We start from the raw sequence: 25977 nt of genomic DNA on the forward strand, positions 1-25977 counted from the left end.
CTTTGCAGAAAAACTAAATTATTTTCTTAATACCCTTGCAACTGAAATCTTGTGAAAAAAACCTATTATTTTGCTTTTTGAAATCGATATAATATACAATGCCACTTATATTTTTGAGTGTAATTTTAAGAAATTTTGAATATTTCTCAATATTATGCCCTCTTTCGTGAATTCATATTTCCCTCTTAAGAATTCAAAAGGTCACATTTTGTTTGGGATAAATTATGCACCTTTTTTGTGATCTTATTAGTAAATTTCTTCAATTTTTTGGCAATAAATCTGGAATGATCTGATTCTTTTTTGCTATTGTATGAAGAATGCACGTTGATAATGCAGAGGTACAAGACCACAGACTGATTTTACAAGTTCAATAAAAATAGCATACAAACATACAGACGTTTTATTACCGTCATTCCTTTTTCATGGACATTTTTTTGCCTTTTTTCTAAAGAATGATAATGTTGTGACAATAAAAGTGAGGTTTTATGAATTTGGTGTTTTTATAAAAAATCGAAACAAAATTCTGAAATTGATTAAAAATAATTAAAATTAATAATCTCTATCTTGTGTCATCATACAGCGTTACTAAGTTAATAGAAAATTTAATAGAAAATAATATTAAATAACTTTTTGACGTAGTGGTTTAAGGATCCGTAATGTCATATAAAATGTCTAGAAAGGAATTTATTCTTATAATTCATTATTTATTAATTTTTTGGTTTCACATGTAATTTCCTTTTTACGTCCCCAGCAATTCTTCCCCCTATCGAGCGAAAAACATATATAATTTCTATCATGGAAGCTATTTTAAAACTCTCCTTTAAAATAACAAAGTTGACGTTCATTAATTCATTGAAATCTAATGTACCGGGAAAGTTTAAAAACATTTGCAATATAATATAATTTTCACTACGTTATTTTAAACTAATAATTTTGAAAAAGTTAAAACTCGCCCAAGTTCAAGCTTAAGAAAATAAAATGGAAGGCTGAGATAGAAATAAAAAAATGCATATGAATATATTTTCGAGAATGCTATTTCTTTTTCTTCTAAGCCTCAAAATCGGATTTTTAATTAAAATTAAGCTTAAAGGTTATTTTTGATTAAAATTCAATTGGAAAGTGATTGATTTTTTAATTAAAAATAAAAACTCAAAAACTTTGTAAAAGTACAGTAATGCATTCAGTATGGAATATTATAGGAATATCAGGAGGAATTCAGTTAAAAAAAAATAGGAATATTAGAAATTTCCTGATTTTTATTTTTCAGTGTAGAAGGAATATAAATCATTCATCATTAAATCCTTAATATATTACTAACGAATATGTTTTCATGCATTTCTATAGAATTCTAAACTCATTTATAAGTTTAAAAGCTTATTGTATTTTTAATTTGGTGGGATAAAGACAATAGATTATGTGTAGAAAATTCTTTTTATGAGTTTAATTTGTTGCAAAATACTCTTCTTATAGTTGAAAATTATAATCCCACACAATAGTTGTGCATTATATTGCTTTAAATATAAATGTATCGATGTGGTTGCCTACAAATGTAACTTTTTTAAAACGGAGAATAGATTTTTTTTTTTTTTTGAAAATGCAAACGATTCTTTATAGCAAGGAAATTGTTTTGAGTCAGAATCAGATGACGAGAATATCAATCGCTCTTTTCTTGGACGGTTCTTCTCAGAGGATTAAAAATAAACCAAACTCTCTAGGAAATATAATTTCTCTGCATTTGAAATTTCCAGCCAAAAACATGTAAAAATTATGTCATCTTCACAGAAGCTCTGTTGCCTTTAGATTTAAAAAAAAATTCTTATACATTTTTGGTGTTTATTTAAAATAAATATATGATATATACGTACCAACCATCTACTCTGGTTAAAGTGAATCCAAACTGTGGATCTGTTGCGACGCTTACTCGTACGCCGATCAAACCAGTTCCTTCTTTGTTGACCACCTGACCTCTAGCCACTGAGACTCGGCTGCGGATAAAATTTCATCAAGACATATTAATAATGTCAATTATGTCATTTTTATTACATTATGTGATACATATTATGGATGTAATTCATTGCCATATCATTGATGTGTATCATACAATCATAATATGTAATGAAAAATCATCATTATTTAACCACTTTGTATTTATAGCAAAGGATATTAAAGCAAATTCATAAAAAAAAATAATATTATATATGAGGACATAGTAATTTTAGAATAAAAATATTTTTGGCTCTTATTTTTCAAATGGCATGTTAAGTTATAATAATAATAATAAGTGAATATTAAGTGTATAATAATAAGAATGAATTATTTGCATTTTTTTTAAAAAAATTAATGATTAAAAGAAAAATTAAAATGCCTTCCATCTGGAGAGTGGTATTGAATATTGATGTGAATTTTGTCGTTAAAATCATGGAATACACGAATTACGTTTTCATATTTTTATGATATTTGTTTTTGCATATATCATCTCTTATTACACATGTTTTATCAATTTAAGCATGCATTTTCCATTACTTTTAGAATGAAATTACGCTAAATTAAATGTTTAAAAATTCGAAATATTTTATAACTAAAGAAAACTCAATGATATGACTGGATCAAAAATGCATCTTTGATGTTCATATCTTCTCCAGTTTTTTCCGTTAATTAAGTATAACTGTTGAAATTTCTCCGACATAAGCGGATCCAGAGGAAAACTCAAGATTTACTCTTTACGAATATGACGTTTATCAAAATTATTAAGGCTTCTTTTAAAGGTAAAAAATAATTTTAAATCATTTTTTTGCTACATATGCAAAAAAAAAAAAAAAAAAAAAAAAAAAAAAAAAAACTTTTAAGGATCTCAAAAACTTTTATATAATCTTTTGCTATTTCTTTAAAATAGCAAGCAGTGGTAATTGAAAACAGTTATCGAGGCTATCTAATTATTTCATCAATATTTATCAACTATTTACATTATAGTAGACTTTTCTGTATTTTTCAACAATTACATTTTTATTTATGCCTTTTATTTGTTTCTACTGCATCTTAGTTTCAAAATAATATTTCTATCAATACGAAAAATAAACATTATGGTGATCTATTCTAAACAATGAATTATAAATTCGTTAATTTTTAATTTCATGAACAGTATAAAGAAGATAAAATACAATTCCTCTACTTTGCAAAAACATTGCATATGAAATTTATAATTCAAAATTTATTCTCAGCTATTGTTTTGAAAGTCCTAAATATTCGAACTAATTCTACTTATAGATGTTTTTTTTTTATTTCTAAATAAAATAATAATTGCTAATAAACATAAACATTTCCAATAGAATAAAAAGGTACATTTTTTCAAATTTAAATTCATATCAGAAGCAGTAGTATAAAATGTTATGATCATTGTCTAAGTTACCATTTACAACAAAGGGCTATTATTGGTAAACATGAAAATGCAACAATTTACATGCTTTTTCATAAAATCTGTAAAATAAGGCAACGTTCAATTTTATTTTGCTAAAAGGAATGCTTATTATTTCGGAGATCATTATGAGGTTCAGTTTTCATAGACAGTAAGAAAGCCAAAAATAGAATATATAATATATTAATAGTATAATTGTAATGAAATAAGCCACATTCACTATAACTTGTTATGCTTTAAATATTCAGTTGGTTACAGCAAGTAATATATATTTTATTTTACATATAACACTTACATTCGTAGTAGTTGTTTTAAAAAGTGATCTTTACTTTTTTTCGATAAATGATATTTTTAGTCATTTTCAAATAATTTGTTCATTTTGATTTCTCTCTTAAATGTTTAATAATATGTCGTTGTAAATCTTCGAAATATTATTTCTTTATTCTTTTAGAAATATCTGATAATTTTTTGTGGAAACAATGCATGTGATAGTAAGCGAATGCATAAGTGCAACTGGCATGCAAAAGGACTTTCAAGAGGATAAGAAGCATGTTTTCTTTTTAAAGTTAACTCATGAAACACATTTCTCGTATTCTTTCGTGCTGCTTTTGGAAGTGCTCTTTTGAATTTAACAGTAGCAAGGAATAAAGAAGCAAATTTGAACAGTGAGGCTCGTTATTAACTGCATACACTTGACTCAAATTCTGTAAAGGAACTGAAAATCAGAAATAAAAGGCATCACACGGAGCACAACAGCCTGAAAAGGCTTGCACACAAGAAAAATAAGTGTTTGCATGATAGCAAAAATAAAATAATTGTTCACAAAACACACACAGAAATAAAACAAGGAAGGGAGACAGAAGGTGTAGGGTTACAGATAAGTTGGTAGAGAAAGGGAGAGAACTGGAAAGAAGAAAAGAAATGGAGTTATGGCATGAAATATACAAAGCGCAAAATATCATACATTTCCTCTTAAGGATATTTAACAAAGGTACGTGAAATTATACGACACTTTGAAAGTTTACTTTGCAACTTTGTGTGTGAAACAAACAAGAGTGCATGTAAGAATAAGCATATGTTTGATACTGGGCTTGCAATGTAATACAAAAAAAAAAATTATATACATACATAATGATTTACAAAACAGAATAATTTGAAAAAAAAAACATGAACTAATTTTAAAACTTTATCAAGTTTATTAGAAAGCAAGAAAATTAAGAAAGAGCTTAGATTGACTTCAGCATATTTTATATTACATTACATTAATATAGGGCATTTTCAAGATTTAAAATAATGTTTTATAATGAAAAATTCATTTTATTTGTAATCACCTATCAACTCAGAAATTAGTTTATTTTTAAATTATTAGTGATAAAATATAAATATAGTAAAATATGATACATACCTCTTGGCGAAGGCAGTCCAGAATTGGCTGCATTGGGGATAAGTAGGAGTAAAATATGTTTAAACATTGAGCTCATATTGAGCAACAAACACAAGTACAATTAACGATACACATTACAAGCAACACCATCAATACACAGAACTGCCAACAGAACACTTAAATATTATCAAATGCTGAAACATGCAATATGTATTCCAATTTATTATAAAACAGAAAGAAACAATACATTCATAACAAAAATAAATATCACTTTCAAGCAAATTTTTCGCCTCGAAATAAAGAAAAGTAATCAAAGAGGAGAAAGTTTTTCGATTTGTAATTTAATTGATGAAATTATTATTGATAAAAAAATTCCTCGTTTCTAGTTTTAAAGCTATAAAATAATTCAACTTCTGTCTTGTTGAAATATGATTTTCGTAACGTAATGAAATAAAATATGATTTTTTTTTCTCAGAATCTATACACTCTTAAAGGAATCTGCTTTCTCAAAATTTACATGTTATCAATCTGAAAACTTTTGAGTTGATAAATCGATTGTTTTTATGAGTCTCAATCATTTTTATCTTATAATGTGACAATGATATTTTTAATAAATTTGGCATCTTTAAAATGTTTTTTGAGGAAATATTATATAGAGAAGGTTATTAATTAATGCAATGATTATATTTTCTTTTATTTTTAATTTAAAATTGTTTGCAAGTTTAAATTAGTATTTATATCATATAGCATCTTATTATTTTATGGAAAATGCATTTAAGATACCGCTTGATAATTATTAACTAACTTCTTCAATATGAGTCATTACTAGTTAGTATCGATATTATGTAGCATCTTATTATTTTAAGGAAAATGTATTTAAGATACCGCTTGATAATTATTAACTAACTGCTTCAATACGAGTCATTACTAGTTACATAATCTATGATACAATGGATCTAAGCATCTTGTCACAAAAATATCTATTCTCAGTCAGTCAAATTTTACATGATTTCGAATTAAAACTTTTATATTATTGATTCGTAAAAGATTTCAGAAATACTTTTTTATTGTTTTATATTATATGTCATTTGAAAGACGAAAAAATATGTTTCGCTTATCTGAATTTCAAATGAATGGGAAAACATTTATAAATGGTAAATGATTCAACAAATTGAGAAATCATTCATCACTTTTTACATATATTATTTCAAATGTGCTTGTATTCTTTATTTTACTTCTTATAGAATCCTATCATTCAAACACTGAATGTTCCTTTTCAAAGATGATTTGATTTTTGAAGAGAGAAAATAGTTTCTTAAACTTAAAAACATTGAAAATAAGTAAATAATCCTTAAATCAAATTAAGTCTTAATTTTTAAAAATGATTTTAAAAGAAAATTGATATTTCTATTATAAAAATACAAAATATTAAAGTTGATTGAACGTAGCTGAATATTTATCATTGTGAATTATCTCTAAAAATCTACATTATGCTTAATTCTGCCAATCATGGGGTCTTTAAGCTTCACGCACGTATAAAATGTTTCCGCGTCACGTAATCTTTCGTTATCGGACTTTATTTACATTGGTCGTATACAGACAAATCTGAACGACCTATTAATCTATTCCAGACATTAGCAATTCGGTAAACGCTTATAAATAAGTACCTAATGCAAATGTAGTCGTTTCAACGCATTAGTGAAATAATTCGACCTAAACGAATAATATTATGCGTCATTTATTTTTCCTCTTTTCTTCATAATGCCAATCAAAATAACAGTATCGCTAAATTATATTGTTTGGTAATTAGAAAAATTTCAATATCAAATCATTTAGGAAATCTTCTCCAAATTCGAATTCGACATATTTATCAAAACTATAAATGATTTTAAATTACAGTAAGTAATGAAGTGTTTTGCTTTCATAAGTTACAAATAATTCTTTATTGTCAAATTTCGTGTGTATTTCATTATGTGTAATAATTAAGAGGGAATATTGGAACATTTGAGAGGTCTTGTCAATATTCAGAGCAAAATATCCAAGTCTTTCTTTTTTTTATTTAAGGTATTAATTAAAGTTAAAGGAAATATAAAAGCCTTCAAAGATTCAATGCATTTCGAAGTTTTACGTCCAATTTTTATTAATGCTATTTAGTTCGCTAATTTAATAATTCATTATTACATTAATTATTTACTAATTGTAATAAATACATAACAATTCATCATTGAAAGGGTGGTAAATATAATTAGAGATAAAATATGAAATTTTATTTTTAAAAAAATTATTCCAAAAAATTGATTAAGAATCCTTAAAATTTTTTTTTTTATTTTTGCTGATTTTTTAAATATTTATTTTAGTTTCTATGTTCATGAAAAATATTCATTTTTCACATTTAAATATAAAGCATTTTATTTCCAATTAATGGTTGGTTTTTATTCAACGAGAAAGTATTCCTTCCATCGTTTGATTTTGCCACAAGAGGCACAACGACGTAAGCTAAATGATATACACAGCCATAAGGGGATATATTTACTAATTAAATCATAAAAGGACTAAGGAGTTATTCCTTTTTACTGCACGTGATTACAATTAATGCTTATTTGGACTGCTTTTAATTTAACTTTACTCTTCAAGGTTTAAAAGGATGAGATGTATTAAATTAAATAATTGGTAAGCGATACCTCATTACTCATACCGGAGCTTCAGTTTCGTTCATTAATTTATTCTTGTTTTGAATTATTCAAGTTTCCTTTTGCTAGAAAAAAGATTATAATTTGCCTGCAATTTTTGATTTAATTCAATTAATTTATGACGAATCGCGCTATTTGTTTATTTCGTTTGCTTCAGTTTATTCATTATTCTTTAAGTAGTAACTTTTGAATTAAGAGCCAAAAAACAAAAATTAATTCATATAAATAAAAAATAATGAAAATTTTCATTTTAAGCTTGTTATTGAAAATGTCAGAGATAATCTGGTGACATTATCTCTGACATTATCTAGGTAAAAAAAAATGTATTATTTTCAGTTTTATTGAAAAAAAATTCAAATTTCGCGATCCAAATTTTATTTGATTATAAAAATAAATTAGTTTTTAATCTTGATTTAAAGAATAATATTTAAAAACAACAAACACATACATAGATATGCAACAATAAGGTATTTAAAACATCGACCCAAACATTTAATTCAATTTTTATGGAACAATAATTTTTTATAAATTTAAGTCATGCATTAGTTTATTTTATATTGAAGAAGAAAATGATGCAAAATGGGAAAAAAAAATAATTATTTAAGGAAAATACCAAAGTAGCTATAATATATAAATATCAAATCGTAAATATAATAATTTAATGTATTAAAGTTGTATTATTAATTAGTTGTGAATAATATATCTTGATGTTGGCAATTTAAATAAAGATTGTGCCAATTATTTCACGGATAAATATACTGGTTTAATATGAAATGCCAGTAAAATATATTTAATATCCATGGAACACAACACACATATTAGGGAAACACATAAGGAACATGACACACTCCGTGTGATCACGAGACAAAGGACAGCACATGTGCGAAAGACTGTACATCTTCCACACGAAAACATAATACACAAACACAAAACACAAAAGAACAGACACAGAAACACATAGAAATTAGTTGATTGTTAACGTTAATTAACATTTAAATCAAGTCTATGAATCAAGCAATACATCAAAGAAAAACACAAACAAGATACATAAATAAAGCACAATTATTTCATATGAATAAAATATTTTACACTTCAAACTTTTGATTTATTGAATAATGTTCAAATACCAAAATGTGATAGCTTAAGACAAATTGTATGTAATTTTTTGTGCGGACAAGAATTCTTACTTTCAGCTCATGCAAATTTATCAGTATTTCAAACCAATTATTATTTATTATCATTTAAACCCAAAGAGATGCAATCTGCATTTGCATAAATTAAAAAAGATAATTTTATTTTGAAGATAATGCAAACAAAATTTCATTTTTCTTTAAAACTTAAGGAAGTGCACCTCTGATAATGGAAGCCTTATCCTTTTAACTCTGCCACTGGTGAGCATCGTTTGTCTTAAATTAAAAATCCCATTAAATAAAAGAAGTGGGATTTTTGAAAAATGACGCTCTGGATGTGAAATCTTGCAGAGAAAATAGGCATCATTCGTTTAGCGAGTGCACGTGGACTCTGCATATTTATTAATGAATCAAAAGCTTAATGTATAAATATTTATTTCCACTGAAATAATCAGCAGGTGGAAAGATAAGAGTAATTTGCATATGAATTCTAATATCATTAGTATTTAATGAATCACTGAATATGCCAAAAAGGCAACGGAAATCGTGTTTAAATTGGAAAGGTTTACGAAGAATTCATTCAATAGAAACAAAGTGAAAGGGGACAACTAGCTAGCTTCTTGAAGAAAGATGATATGTCTTGGCAATATTTTAATCTCTGTAATGAGTTTTCTGAACTGAGGTAATTTGATTTATTCAGTAATTTTGGCTGCAAAGCCTTTTATAGATCTCGATAAAACTATTTCCTCAGCAACTTTAATGAAATGGCTGATGATGAATGAATTATTTTTTGTTGCTCCAGAATTTATTCTCATATTAGATTATCCGTGACAAAGAAATATTGCTAAAGGCTAAATCGTGTGTAAGTATTATTGGTTGTTGCTGAAAGGATTTTGATGCATATTTAATATTGTGATTAATATGGGAAACGGTGCTCTTCTATCGTTTTAAGAAAACTGTATTAAAGGTATATTCTTGTAAATTTAATAACTGTAGAAATGGAACTTTGCTTTAAAAAGGTTAGGATTTTAAAAATGCTTTAAATTAATTTACGGAGAACATGATAGATACGCAAACTTCATTTGCTTACATTTTAGAAATTTCATTTACTTGAGTTTATGAAAGCAGTTGTGATTATTTTAAAAACTATATTGCTTTTTGATGTGTCGGAAATAATTTACTAAAAGTGCCATTCACGGTGTTTCTTGTAAAATTCGATTAAAATGGGTTTATTTCGAGTGCCATAACATGTATTTTACGCAAGTTGAAACATTTAAAGATTAAATGGATTAAGCCGTGCTTAGAATAAATAAACAATCCTCCAGCTAAGTATTTTGAATTTTATCAATTTCTTGATGCAAATTTGTACAGCTTTTAGTATTAAATGTCCTTTAATGATGTTGAAATAGTATTGACGTATACCGAAAAAAAGAAACTAATTTCCTTTCAACTTGTCACACAGAGCTCTTTAACAACATATCCTCTCTCCCTCCTTCTGGTATGCAAATGAATGGAAAAATCGCTGGGGTAGTGAAATACTTTCTCCATTCCTGGAAGAGTTTGCATTCTCAGACTGGCTTGCCATATTTAACTTCATTTTCACAGTCTCATACCCTTAAACTACAATTTTCACGCGCGTTTGCCGCATCATTACTTAATTCGGACGCACAACCCCTGCACACTGCATTCGTGAGGGAGCCACGTTTCCGGAAAGGGCAGAGTTAGTCACCAGGTATGTATGTTTAATGGTAATATATCTGCGCGAATGAATTTCGGGAACGGTGTCATAAAATTTTCTCGAGGCATTTATTTGAAAGTCCTGTATAGCTTGATGAACCTATTTAGGAAATGGCTCTTCAAATGAAAAGTTTATTTTCATAGGCACATAGGGATTTTCTATGTCAGTAAATTTCCCTCTCGGAAGGATGTAATTCCCTTTCAGCAAAATGAAAATCTTTGTAGAAGGTGATTTCATTTATAAGAATGATATTTCTGAGCATCACATTGGAGATTCAACTCATTTTATTTTTCAAATTAGATTTACATGAGAAATTATGTTTTCAAATTACAGTACACTCCCGAGTATCCGGTTCGAGAATATCCAGCTTCTGCACTATCTGGCCTAATTTTCTTTTATCTTAATTAAATGAGGAAGACAAGTCGTTGCATTGGCAACATTGCTAAGGCATTGGAAGTGGGCTAAACTGCAGAAGCAGTCAAGTATTTAGTACTTTTTCGAAAACTAAAAACTGTAAGTTTTGACTCATATCTTAGGGTTACCCTTTCATATCTGTGTAATCATTTATCAGTGAAAAACAAAATTAGTTCAATTAAATTTTCTTAAGAAGTAGGCCTACGATTTACGTTAATGGTCTTTTAACTTACTTTTTCTCTAATAAATTTTTGAAATGTGCAGTGCAGTATGTAAACATATATAAACTACCAATAAAGAGCCTTCTATTTTAACTCGACGCCTTTTCGGCAACTACTTCTATGATTCAAAGGGCCTCGCCCGCGTTCACATTCTACGTGGCTTGAAATAAATGGTGAGCTTAGTGGGAATAACTTAATAACAAGTGGGAAAATACTTATTATAACAGTGAGTTTTGGTATTAAATCTTTGTCTTCTGGTATTGGTGGACAAAGAAACCAGTTCATAAAACTCCGACCTATCCGGCATTTTTGCTATCCAGTCTGCCCGTCCACCTCATTAGGCCGGATATTCGGGAGTTCACTGTATCATTACTTTCTTGTAAATTTTCATTCTTCGAAATGCGATGCTGTAAATTATTAACGTGCTTGTTTAATTGTTCGTTACATTGCTGATTCATATTCCTGATAAATTACAGTATGATAAAGAAATATTTTAAATATTATGCTAAACTTTAATAAAAGGTTTTGGCCATATAAAGTTCATTTTTCATTGTCAGTCTAGATTTATGCATTTTGAAAAGTTTTGTTAAAGAAAAATCTCTCACCATTAAATCTTGAAGCATATAATCTGATCATGGGCTTATTTTTAACCTACTTATCCGAAAAGTAGTTCTATTTTTCTTGAGGAAAAATTTCTTACATTCTGATTTTGCTGGCCTCACTAATTGGTAATCCAATATCATTGAAAATATATCCCCACCCATCATTTTAAATAAATATAACAATCTTTACCCTCTTGCTCTAAGTCGATCCAACCGGTCGTTCTAATTCTATACTGATGGATCATGTTGAGGGGAGTTTCTTTTTCAAACCAGAAATTTAAGATGCAAAGTAAGGGTCTCCTTAGTGATAACTAGCTTCACATTCTTCAAGTCTCATTTCAAACAGAAATCGACTCCAAAATGTCCTATTAGTATAGAGCTTTTGTGGCCAGGTTAGATTGGAATAGTAGTGAAACGGTTAAGACTTATTTTACTAAATGATGTTGTAAGTGCTGCTCTGAGTGACCGTTTCTCCATTACTTTATTAAATTTACTTTACTAAAATACTATTATTTTCTAAAGACAAAGAGGAATTTTATTTATTTTTTTAAAGAAGAAAACTTCAATTTATAATGAAATTTACCTACAAGATGCATTTTGTGTATTAAACGATTGTGTACGTATCCATATAATATATTTTTTTTTCATTTTTGTAAAAGTCGACATACAGATACACTAAAAGCCACATAAAAGAACAACAAGAATAGCATGCAACACAATTCCATGCTGTGAGAGCTTCCCTTACCTCTCTGAATATTCATCTCTATGTGCATAGCTCTGCACGCTGTCTTCTTCAATCAGGAATTTCATCTTTTGATAAAAAGTAGCTGTGACCGCAGGTGGTTGCTTTCGGAGCAGAATGTCTAAAGGGTCGGGTGCGGAAAGGCACATCAAACTGTCTTTGCATTCATCCTTGAGACAGCATTCGCTGTCTGCACAATCAATCAGCCCATCTAGAAAGTGGTTGCAAAATGATTATAATAAACAACAATAAAAAGAAACAGAAAGAGATAAATAGTATTTTAATACTTCTTTTTGAAACTATCATAAATGGTAACATTTCAAAAATCTATAATAAGACATGTTAAGGTGGTATCTATAAGATATATATATATATATATATATATATATATATATATATATATATATATATATATATATATATATATATATATATATATATATATATATATATATATATATATATATATATATATATATATATATATATTGTTACAGTGAATGTAATAAATTGATGGTTATTCGTAATCACTTTCTTTGCAATTTTCTATAAAAGCGATTATTAATAATCGGTAATTATATACAAACACCGAAAGGGTAATTTTATAAAGTAAATGATAAATTTGATAAAATTCAGTAATTTATCATATTTATCAAGTTTACTGGTTATTATGAATTACCATTAGTAATTATCACTAATATTTATGAATAATCACAGGATCAATCACATTCACCATAACATATGTATATCGCTTTAAAAAGGCTGCCTTTACAAAGGTGCTTCTATTATAATATAAAGATACAAATATCATTTTTAATTCGGAAGAACTGAATTTTTTGCTCATATTGAAAAGTTTCAGATTACTCTCCCGAATTCTTAAGAAAGATGAATCCGCTGTCAGATGAATTACTCCGCTGTCAGATGAATCTCACCCATTTGCTTTAATTGCTATTTATGTGGATCAATACACGTAGGCCACTACTAGTACCATTATTTCACTTTTTTTAAAAAATAATTCTAAGCTGCATTTTAATCGTGGTGAATCAGCTTTATATATGCTTCAAATAACTGCAAAAACTAGCAAAATAAATGCTTTAAAAATTGTGTGTGGGGTGTGTGTGTGACAAGATAGGAACTTTTTATTTTTTCGTCGCAGCTGATGAATTCTCAAATATCCTATTGAATTTGAAATTTTACTATCAATGTATCAACGGCTTTTGTTTGCTATTTAACGTATTGTAGTTGATGTTATTTTTCTATTTATATTCATGTCCAAGGAAATACACTACATTACCGAAATCTAATATAATAACTTTGAACTCCATTCATCTTAATCGAATTTGGAGAACATCATACATATATAAACCACATAGTAATAAATACGTGCACAAATTTGTCCATTTCGTGTTGAACTTAAACTTATGATAAATAAACCCTAAATGATAAGGTTATCATAATTCGTTTTGTAAACTAAAAGGTTTTACAAAAAAATATTCCTATCAAGGATATGCGACAGAGTGGGCTAAAAATATTCATTAAAATTGAGATTTTTTTAAAAAATATTTTTTTATATTTGGAATTTTTTAAAAATAATTATTTAATTCTGGACTTTTAAAAATATTCAATTCAACCAGGAATTTGCGTTGTAAAAAAATATTGCAAAGAAAATGCAACATTTCTTAGAGATGAGTTTAAAAAAATAGGATCAAGGATAATTCTTTCGATAATTAGAATGAAATATTTTGTATGAAATTGTTTTATTCAGTATTTGTTTGCAAATTATGATGAACCCCAAGAAAGAGAATAAGAGTGCTTTACAAGTAACATTGGAATCATTGCTTCTAATTAAAAAGAACTCTTATTTTATTTACATTTATATCTGAATTTGCTAAAACAGAGAAAACATGAATTAGTAGTGAAATGAAATTTTGGAAGAGTTAAAGAATAAATGAAAAACAGTTAAAAAGTTTGATTAAAAAAATTAGAAGCAATATTTCTAAATTTTAAGAAAATAAAAGTAGAAATGAAATATGTAAAATACATATAATTTACTTTGGCTTAATCGATTTTACAGAAATTTAAGGAAACTTCAAAATAAGAAAAATAAATCTTTTCTAATTAACATTTAGTCTTTCAACATGTTTAAGTATTCGGATTAGTTGAGTGAGAATTAATTTCAAAAAATAATATTATGAGTTAAATTTATTTTCGTAAGTTTTAAAGACTCCCATCTTCCACGCCTTGATTTTTATATGAAATGAATATTCTGTTTAGTATGCAAAATAATTAAATATTAAACTTAGACTTTTTTACACATACACGATTTTTCCGAGTTATATCCTTATTTTAAAAAGGATATTTCATGTCCATTCTTGCAATGTTAAGTCTATGATTAACTCCTCCACGTCAAGTTATTTATAATCACTCATTAGATGTAGCTTTTGCGAACACTTTTTAGACTTTTGCGACAAACTGGTCGAATGTTTATATTGAATACTTTAAAAATGTCGCACTATCCAACGTTATAATTATTTAATGCAGTTGATTTAAATACTTTTTATAATGTTATGATGAAATTTGTTCTAACACAGCGTGGACTAAATGTCTCAGTGGCAGAATGGTGGAAGTGAAAGCGACCATTCGCAAATTCGTATCTGACTTCAGGCAAGTAGCTTAAAAATTGTTTTGTTTTTGAGTTACATTCTGTTATTTTTCGTTTTTTCTAGAATGTTATTTTAATTTCTGTATCTCTCTAAATCTGGAAGATTCGAGTCATTTCGTCTTGTGGATAAAAATTGATGCAAGGTTTAGTTCTTTGAATGAAGTCTCGAGTTGAGATTAGCGATTGTTATCTTTGACTTCAGTTAACACACGGTTTATCTACGTTAACTTCATCTACGAGACAATATATTCCACAGATTTGCATGAAATAATTATAATGAGATTTAAATTTCATCCAATAAAAGAAGGAAAATCTAAACAAATAAAAAAAATACAATCAAGATTGTATATTTCTTAATAGAATGCATTTTATCACATGTTCTAGATAAGCAAATGAAATAAGGCTCTTAAACTATCCACATACAAAATAAGGGAAGGATCACTAAAGAGGAATACATGCATTATTTCAGATTTTGCTTCACCGTTTCCACTCGAAATTCGGCGAATGAAATACGTGCTCACCCTCAGCTGTGTATTATGTATCGCATTCTCCAATTGGTACTACTCCCAGTATCAACTTAAGGGGTTTGAAGGAATATTACTGTAATACCTCAATTTCTCCGCAACCCATCGGTTTAACACAGTGAACACATGCCCTGGCACGGGGGCAGCATGCAAATCCATTCTCACTGGCGAAACCCCTTGACTTGGTTACCGTTTCCTATCCATTATTCATACAGTCAGCGTCGGGGGGGGGGGGTAATAGGGGGATGTCTTACGCGAAGATTTAGGCGGGATTGGTCTATGGAACTGACTCCCTAGGGAATGAAAGAGATTTCATTCATCTGCGTCATACAGAGTTTGGTCAACAATTATTGTTACGATTCGATTTCGACGAGATAATTAAATTAACTCAGTGCAGTATCAACCAGTTTGTAACTTTCGCATGTGAATATAATTTAGAAAATTTAATCTGACGCATGTCTTTTTTTGTATCATATATCGTTTTTAATTTGGGTAGAATTTAAAAATGATATTAAAATATTCTATATACCGCATAATAAGTATTCTGTTCTTCATCCTACATATAAATATGATTATCACCTTAAAATTTAGAAGTCATATGCTTCCAGGTTAAGGACAAGAAAGTTTAATTCGGTTTAATATATATATATATATATATATATATATATTTATTTATCTAAAATATTATCTCATTTCAAATCCTTTCTGCTTAAGGCGTTCTAAGACAAAAAGTATCGTTAATTTAATTTCAGTATTTGTGATTAAATGTGGGAAAATGGTAGTATCAGAAATTGTAAGAAGCCAAATAATTAATTTACAGTAACAGAAGTAAGATAATGATTAAATTATAGTAGCTGAAGTTTTAAGAAATAAAATAATTAAATTGTAGTAGTAGAAATTGTAAGAAGCAGAATAATTAAATTATAGTATCAGAAGTTGTAATAATATTATAATGAAAGATAATTCATTTATCGACCTTTTTATACATTTTTTAGTTATTATTTTGGAAATTTAATTTAAAGTGAATTTCTTAACATAAATTTTTGAACTTTCAAATATGGATAGCAGTTTTTTTTCTTTTTCTTTTTTTTTTTTAATCTGAATGAAATTGAAAAGGAATGAGAAATGCAATTCATATATTACATTTAAAATAAGTTTTGTGTGTAAAAGAAAAAAATATATATACGATTTTTGTTTCTTAAAATATACGAAAGTAAATTTGTGAATTATGTCAATGAAGTTGATTGACAACTAATATTTAGTATTAAAGGTTTTTAAAAATAATTGGAAGTGTACAATTTGTTTCAGTAGTTTAATCAAATACTTGGAAAATTAAATTTATTATAATAGCATGATAAGATTCAACATTCATGCTGTTCTAATAAATTTAATAGAATTCTTTAATCTTACGCACAAATCTAATGATGCAATATAATTTTTAGCATAAGGAAAGAAAACTCATTTCTGAAACAATTATAAGAAATAGAACATTTTTATTTGTGCTCCTGATCACTGATTAAATTTCTGGAGATTTACTAAGCAACTACAATAATTGTTCACAATTGAAGTCAAAGCATCGCTTATTTTGAGCAATAATTAAATCTTAATATATCACCAAAAGATTGTTAATTGAAGTAATTCAGTATTTTGTTTGCATCGAAATCTGATATAGGAGGAAGAAATTTTAAGAGGAGAGGAGATGCCAGCTCATGTGTTATCCTTGTCATTTGACCACAACTCCAAAGTAATAGATTTGTCCGATACAGCACTTGTGTTGCTTCAAAACCTGGCGTTATTGCATCTAAGCTTATTTAAATTCAAAATCTGGTTACAAGTAACGTAAATGCTAAGCATTGATAAATATAATTTCAAATTTCACGTTCTCTATTTGATAAACTATTTAAAGAAACGAGATTTCATGATGATGATAAATACTTCTGAAAAGCATTTTCAGAATCATCCCATTTATTATCATTCTTTTTCAGTTCAATTTTTTCCAAAAATCTTTTCATTTTTTTTTTATTTTAAAAATTAAGTAACATTATCTCTTGCAACTCACTCATTTTTTCTTCTTATTAGTGCTATAAAAGGAAGACTACAAAATGTTTAATTTTATTTTAAAGAATAGTTTCATTGAAGAAAAATAGTTTTATTTCTTGCAGAGTATCTTTTTCAATCAATATTGTGATAAAACATTTTTTTTTTTAATTTAAATGAAAATCTCATTTAATGTTATGCCTTATTCATCGTTGTCAACTACGAATTAAAAAATAATTTAGATTTCGCAAAAGGATTGTAATCTTGGTTCCAAGACTGAATACAAATGGATGCAGCGAATATTGTTCTTCAAGCTAAGTTTTAGGAAAACACAAATTAAAATTAAGGCATTAGAATTTTAAGATAGCCACAGATATAAGTTATAGCAAAATCAAATATATGCCATACATGTTATCTAATGTGAAAATGCACTCTGTTTAAAGCTGCACCCTGACGTCACGGATGTCAAACTTAACTTACTAGAACTCGGAATTAATCAAAATGTAATCCAAAACTCAATTCTTAAGGTGTAGTTATTCTATTTCAAAGCAGCATGAAATGAATCATTATTTATTGAAGATTTATAGATTAAGAATATTTAATCGATTCTAATGACTTATGGAAATCTATTTTTAATAAGGATTTCTTTTGAACTTTTTGAAATAAAATGTAATCAAAACTACATATAAAAATAAAGGTAGATATAATCTAAGAAATACTTCTACCAAATTGGAATATTAAAATATTCTATATCTAGTAATTGGCAGAAATAATACTCTGTCTCTAGTAACTGATTGAAATTATCTATTTTTAAAAACTGATAGAAATAATCTTTTTCTTGGGATTGATGGAAATTCAGAGAGCATCCAGTCAATCAAGTAAACTAGAATTTATTTGATAGAAATGAATTGTAATTTTTGTCATACATATAGCAAAATTTTGAATTATAAAGAATAGGTAGAATTTTTTTATAATTTTCATTGCATCTTGATTTCTATATGATATTGTTCTGAATGAATTCATTTTTAATATTTTGATTTAATATAATGATACAGAATTAATAAAGAATAATTTTATAATTATAACTATTCTAAAAATAATATCTTGTAGGAACTTAATTTTTTTTCTGCATTTTAGTTTTCAATATTGCTTATAGTTCTTTATTATAACTATTATAGAATCTTGACAACATTTTTTTTTTATTTCTTAAAGAAATATCATCTGTCTTATTTAATTTATCCACTCTGTTGAGGTGTGGAAAATTATAGAGGGGGTGCCAGCTCAAGTGTCATTCACGTCATCTGACCGCTGTTCAGAATTACAAGACTCATCCCAAAATAGACCTTGTTGTTTTAAAACGGGACGTTAATGTAGCTAAATTAAACTAAATTAACTCTTATTTAATTAAAATTAACCAACTATTATGTTCAGTAAGTCAAGTTCATCAGAATGTACGCCATTATAAAAACTCTAGCAGCTAATTCTGAAATCAGTAAAATATTGAAAATTTTTTGCCAGCATGCAAAATTAGAATACATTTACAAAATTTCAGACCTCTAGCAAATAATGAAATAAAAAAAAAATCGAATTTTATATTCTATTTTTATAAATAAGATAGAAATGAAATATAAACGCATAATACGACATGCCTAAACGAGAAAATTAAGCATTTTAACATTCAAGATATAATATTTGCCATAGAGAGAGAAACGAAATTTGTGCGAAGTCCCCCCGTAAAGGCGTGCAACTGGAGAGATAAGAGTGCCACGCCCAGAATCTTTGAAAGCAGTGTCCGAGCGCTATTCTCCCGCTCATTCTTTCATCCGTCTTGAAGTAACTTTTCTGTAGGATCCAATTAAGTAATTTAGTTCGTCAAAGTAGGAGATCACGATTTGAGAATTAGGGAAATTAGAAGGATTTGTCGACAGATCCAGACTTAATGCAAAGGTGAAATCCTGTTATCAGCTGTAATTCAATGAGTAATTGATTTTAATTACTCATGGACTAAACTATACTTAAGATTGATTTCCATGAAAATTTAATTATCCTTTCGAAGATGACAAAGATACATTCTTTGAGCGGGAGTCATCTGGAGAGAGTGCATAAGTTTCTAATTTGTTTGTAGGAGTAACTTTGGAAATAAATTTAATTACTCGTTGCATAAAAATGGATAAAGACTAGTTAAATAATTCAAAATCAACACCTACATTTACATTATTATAATTCTATAAGACATATTTTAATGTCTATTTTAATTATTCATTCAATGATGTGCTTTTATCATGCGTAAACATGGTGTTGTCTACATATAATAAATTTAAATTTTGTGTGGCGTCTATATAATTGCGTGAAATAGTAATTTTGTAGGAGTGACTCGGAAAGTGAATCTAATTACTTGTTGCATACAATTGGATAAGGAAGCGTCAAATAATTCAAAAACAACACCTACATTTACATTATGGTTGTCAAATAAAACTAATTTCATAGAATTCGTCAATGGGGTATTTTTATCATGTGCCAATATGGCGATTTCTATACAGAATTGTTTGATGTGCTCGGCGACGTCTACAAAGCTGTGTGAAATTAATTGTCTTTATTGAAATAGGAAGGGAAGAAGAAAACCATCTTAGTCTATTATTGCTTTCTTTGCATTTATAATGAATTCATATATTGTTGCTAGCGTGTTATTTAATTTTTTCTTGCAAGCGAATCAATGAGCCCGCTGATTTTTATGATACAAAAAAAAAGTCAAAAGTTAAACATGTCCAAAGTACTTAAATTAAATAATGAAATCTAAATAATTTTTCAAAAGTAAAAAAATAAGAAAGAAATATTGTATGAAGCAACTTCACTAAATTGGTAAAGGAGGGTTTTAAACTCTTAAGGCGTTGACATTGGTTTTGAAAAAACTATAAAAAATGTTGAAAAACACTGTAAAAAATTGTGATTTCTTTTAATAAAAAAATACTTATGTGTGAATCGAGTTTTACAGATTCTTCAATCAAGTGACAACAATAATCGAAATTTGATCTTGTCAAAATCGAAAAATATTCAGCGCAATGAAATTTATTCTCATTTTTCTGAGAGTTGAGACTTGACCTGATAGAATTGGAATCTATCTTAAAGGTACACATGTGATTAGCAAATAGTAAGTATTATTTTTTCTATTCATTTTATACCCGTCTAATTTAGAATTTTTTTTATTTGTGAACATTTATTATTCCTTTCTCTCTCCCTCTCTTTATATATATATATATATATATATATATATATATATATATATATATATATATATATATAAGTATTAAAATCAAGTTAATAGGAAAAACAAAAAAATCAAATAAAAATTAAACCAAAAAAATTATAAAAAATATAAAAAAAGAATCCGGCCCGAAGACTTTTTCAAGGGTCACCCTCAGGCAGGGATTCAAAGAAAGGGATTTTTTCTGTGAGGAAATACAGACATTGTCCAATAATGACTCCTCGTGACCCGAAAATCCCCTGAAATTATGCTCAAGAGATATACCATTTTAACAGAAAGGAAATACAAAACAACAAATTAGAAGAAATTAACCACACAAAGTAAAAATACAATAACAAAAATAACAATAAAAACAAAAAATAGCACTAAAATTAAAAATTAAAAACGAAAAGGCCAGTACATACCATCAACAGTCAAGGAAACTTTAAACTATCGATTGTGATTCCCTGTTTTTAAAACCAACGGTAAATTATGTAAACAGATGTAGGCTCCCAGCGCCATCTATTGAGTGATCCAATATGCAAGGAAAGTTCTATTTTTATTTGAGCCAAAGGATTAATCCCAAACCATACCTTGTTTAATTAAAAAATTGACATTACAGTAATTTCTAGGAAATTCATTTTTAATGAAATTTTTAAGGAGATTGTTTGAGGCTTCAATATGAGAATTTTTATTATTGCAATAAAAAAAATTCTTATATATATATATATATATATATATATATATATATATATATATATATATATATATATATATATATGTATGTATGTATGTATGTATGTATGTATGTATGTGTGTGTGTGCGTGTGTGAGTGTGTGTGTATGTGTGTGTGTAAATTTATTTTAAACTTTAATTAATTCTCAAATTTTTATCTTAATTTAGCCGTAGTAACTTCGTTCTGAATATTCTCTTATTTTCTGATACCATTCCACTTTTTTTATTTAATTAATGCAACAAAAGTTCTGTGAAAAGCTTTCGTCAGCGGTTCCCACACTCCGCATGAAGAAATATAAAATTGTTCATCAAGCACATTCTTTTAAAAAAGATTCCTGCCTTTCCCTTGCTTGGGTCGGCGTGAGTAGCGAAAATTCCTATCGAAATCTCATTACATTTAAGCACTGTGAAGAAATATTTTCCCTATCAATATCTCATGTTATATAAGATCAGGGAAAAAATTTTCATGAGCTTTCCCTCATTTCTTTCCGTGTCGTTCTGTGTTGTGTGTGCTCTCGTCGATCCTACTTGTACATAATGCGTGCTTCCCCGGAATGGAATAAAACGTCAAAAAATCAAAAGTATCTTCACTGACTTCGAAACTGCCTTCTGATTAAAAAATTATATGCTTACACACACACACATATATATATATATATATATTGCATCTGTCACTCAATGTATCAACTTGAATGTAGTTTATATAAGAAATGATATAAATTACTGCATTAATAACAAATTTCGAAACGATGAATCAATATAAAGATCACCAAAAAGAAAGATGAATAATTAGTGGTATACGATGCATATAAAATTTAAGATTCTTGACTACTTTAAACGTTACAATAGACTATCAAATGAAAAATACAGATTAAATGTTGCGCAAAGAAGCACATGTTTAAATTAATTTACTTCTGCATGAAGAGCATAAAACTGCTTCATTTTGTCCATCCCTCATTTGGGCCATACTTTGCAACAAATACTCTACAACTGAGCATGATGCATCACCAAGAAAATCTATCACAATGTATGTTGCGTTGCTCTTTATGGTATTTAAATTTAGAGGACACTCAAGATAGGTTTTCGACTTCAAATAGTCGAATAAAATTTGTGGTTAGATTCGGAGAGCAAGGAGGGCCGCGGCTGGTATAGAGAGACATATGTCCTAATCTCAGATAAATTAATGATCCTGTAGTTCTTAATTGATCAATATGTTGTGGTACTCCATTCTACAAAAATGTTTTCTAATCCAGACGCTGTCTTTGTTGAAATTAGTGAATTGAAAAATGTGCTAATTCTGACGATTTATTGTGTTTTTTCACAATCATATCCCTACGTATGGTTTCAAAATCCTTTTCCCCATTACTGATGGTATTTGAGAAAATATATAAATCTATAAAGACTCTGGTCGTTGTCAATTTCGGAAAGCGCCCTGTACTTTTCTTTCAATATACTTATAATATAAAGAAAACATAACGCCATAAAAAATTGCATAATATTGCGCTTTTATCAAGTTTAATTGGAAAATATAATATGTTCTGAAAATAATTAATTAACAAATAAAATATTCCATCCACTTGAGATACAGAGAAAAATATTTTTTAACAAATTCCAGCGGTCGAGAATCCAGACAAGTCAAATACATTTTTTTCTTTATTTGCGAAAGCTAAACAGTCATTTTTTCCTTCCTCCGTTATTAACTTAATTATGAATCAACCAATCACACGATAATTATAATGTGTTGAGACGTAGCAAGTGCTCCAATTAAAGAGAAACTTTTTACCAAAGAGAAAACGTTTCGATTAATTACTTTCAAACATTAATTCTGAGTTTTAATATCTCAAGATAAAAGTTTTCTTGGGATTGAATGCGAAACGAGATATTGGGCTCATTAAAAATAGAATTGAATTAACTGAATGAAAATCAGTATTTTTTGATAAAGAACTGATTAGAATTTTTCAAAAGTAAACATCGTTAATGAAGATGATTTCTCGGTTCCGTTAGCTTTTAGTGGCAAAAACATCGCCTATTTATGTCAGTTCTTGAGTTTGATCTGAGGGAAGTATTATTGGATTCAATTGAGAAATTATTTAATCCTCTTTTTTTTTGTTCAGTATAATAGGATTTTGAGTTACTACTTTTAAAATCAAGAAAATCAAAATTTTCTATCGAGATCGTTGAAATAAAAAAACAAAGCAACTTAATTATAATAACGAGGGGATATCTCTTTGTTTTTGGTTCAGTGGGAACTAATTGTGAAAAGAAATTTCCAATGTAATAATAAGCATATTAAACGATTTCATTACGAACATATTGATATAAAGTTAAATGGTTTTTACGGGGTAAAATTATTAAATAATTTTAAGTATTACACCTTATTCAGCTGAAACTTAAAAAGACTATTACTGAATATGACTGTTCATTTCATGTAAATAATAAACCACAGATGGAATTCCTACTGGCTTTGTACTTTTGTAATGCAGAATTACAAAATTATCATGGCTATACTTCAAAATTTAAAGAGAAAGTTTGAAACATTGCATGGTTGGAAAGTTTTCAAAATATAATGGAACAAGCACTTTTCGAAATGAATTTTTATTTTGCAATAAACTTTTACGTTTCATCTTATTTCATGGAATAATTTATGTCTTGCCTATAAGGTTTATGATGTTGAGTTTCAAATAACAAAAATCGATGCTTAGACAAGTGTTGCTAAATTTTGAATATATGATAACCACAAAAGATTTCATACGTATTAAATTTGGAATGTATAGCACATAACGTTCACAAATAATCTTTTGTAATTTTAAAAAATCATTTATTTTCCTCTTCATATTATCGCTCTTAATTTAATTCTGTTTTCCAATTAACATTAAATTATTATTCTTTGATTTATTATTACTAAAACACGTCACATTTCTTTTGAAATTTCCTCTAACACCTAATGATTTGTGTCAACTAAAACAAGAAACAAATTAGTAAATATATTTATAATTTATAACTTATTTAGTTAACTATTCAAGTTATCTAGGTATTTTTTTATTTTTATTGTCAATAAATATGCATTTCAAAATATTGGTTAGCATTTTTAAGAGTTAGAAAGGTGTGAAAGAATATAAAATGTAAGTAGATAGAAGAATATTTAAAGGTACATGTGTTAAATGCCCTTTATGTTAGTTGAATAAAAGCAGTTCTTTATGCTATCTTATAAACATACTACATGCATATTTTATTTCCACAACAAATCTTTTAATAACTTGAAATATATATATCTTAAATAGTCTTTAACAATCGAAACTTTTCAATTAAGATGAAAAAAATAGTGGGGGTGTTTTATCTGCGGCTTTTTGGCATGCTTGCACAATATGATGTATTTTATGCTTTGAAGTATATTAAAAGCAGTCGTCTAAATAATTCTTTATTTGCATTGGGAAACAAATTCAAAACTAGATTTTAGTTGACGAACAATTAAGAACACATAATTATTTAAGAACACATAATTATTAAGAAATATTTATTATAATTATTTAAGAATTAAGAACCCATAGCACATTTTAACATTGTTCGTTTTTAATTTTTCATATAGGAAGTATCGGGAAAGTATTATAATTGAACTCGAGAATTTGGCAATTATGTCTACGAACACGAAAACTCCGAAGTGCTTTGAGATAAATGGATCAACTTTGGTATATGATCTTTGCAGCAGACTTTTAGATTTTTATCAAATTTTTAGTGAAATCCATTCAGATGAAGTCTGTCTATCCGGCTTCCAGAATGTAAATTTATAGAATAAATACAATACGAAGAAAGCGAGAGAGATAAAATTTGGTACATAGATTTAATATCTAAATAATAGATACAATCAATCAGATCCGGTTTTAATCATCTGTCGAACTGTAATTTCACAAGCATATAAATTGCTTTAACTAAGAAAAGCAATGACTTAATTATATGGCATTTGCAAATTTTAGTATCAATTCATAGAAAATATCGCATTTAAAGCCCAATTCCGATTTTCGAATGCTATTAACCGAATTCAAGGAATAAATCACGAAAAGAAAGAAAAAAAAATGCTTGCCAAGATCACTGGATATATTCAGTGAAAAAAGGTAAATTCATATTAAAAATCAATATTTCATAACTATTATTTTACAATGCTTACAAATCATTAGTATCATTAACCAAAGACCGCAATTTTATAGGAAGATGGAGGACAACACCTTTATTGTAGAATCCGATGTTTGGGGGAGATAATACTTTTCACATCCGAACGAATGAGCGTGCTAGAAGGTAATTAACTCTTTTACGGATTTTTTTTAAATATGATACAAACTAACAATTACGACGATAATAAGCTGAATTTAACATTTCTAACTCTTTTTCGTTTTTGAGATATCAGCCCAAACAGGTTTTGAAGTATTAGGCAACCAATTTTTTTGTAAAG

General features: G+C 27.6%; 1 protein-coding gene across 2 annotated transcripts in view; it reads right to left on the reverse strand.

Moving 5' to 3' along the window:
- The window catches only part of LOC129963242 (teneurin-m-like), a 638728-nt gene that overhangs the window by 104645 nt on the left and 508106 nt on the right, over positions 1-25977 (reverse strand). For both annotated transcript variants that reach the window (XM_056077466.1, XM_056077465.1), the window contains exons 17-19: positions 12337-12544; positions 4818-4844; positions 1866-1985 (exon numbers count right to left, since the gene is read on the reverse strand). In XM_056077466.1, coding sequence (XP_055933441.1) covers positions 1866-1985; positions 4818-4844; positions 12337-12544 — 355 coding nt within the window. The remainder of the gene's footprint in view (positions 1-1865; positions 1986-4817; positions 4845-12336; positions 12545-25977) is intronic.

Source organism: Argiope bruennichi, chromosome 3 (assembly GCF_947563725.1).
Source record: "Argiope bruennichi chromosome 3, qqArgBrue1.1, whole genome shotgun sequence".
In the NCBI taxonomy this organism is placed as follows: domain Eukaryota; kingdom Metazoa; phylum Arthropoda; class Arachnida; order Araneae; family Araneidae; genus Argiope; species Argiope bruennichi.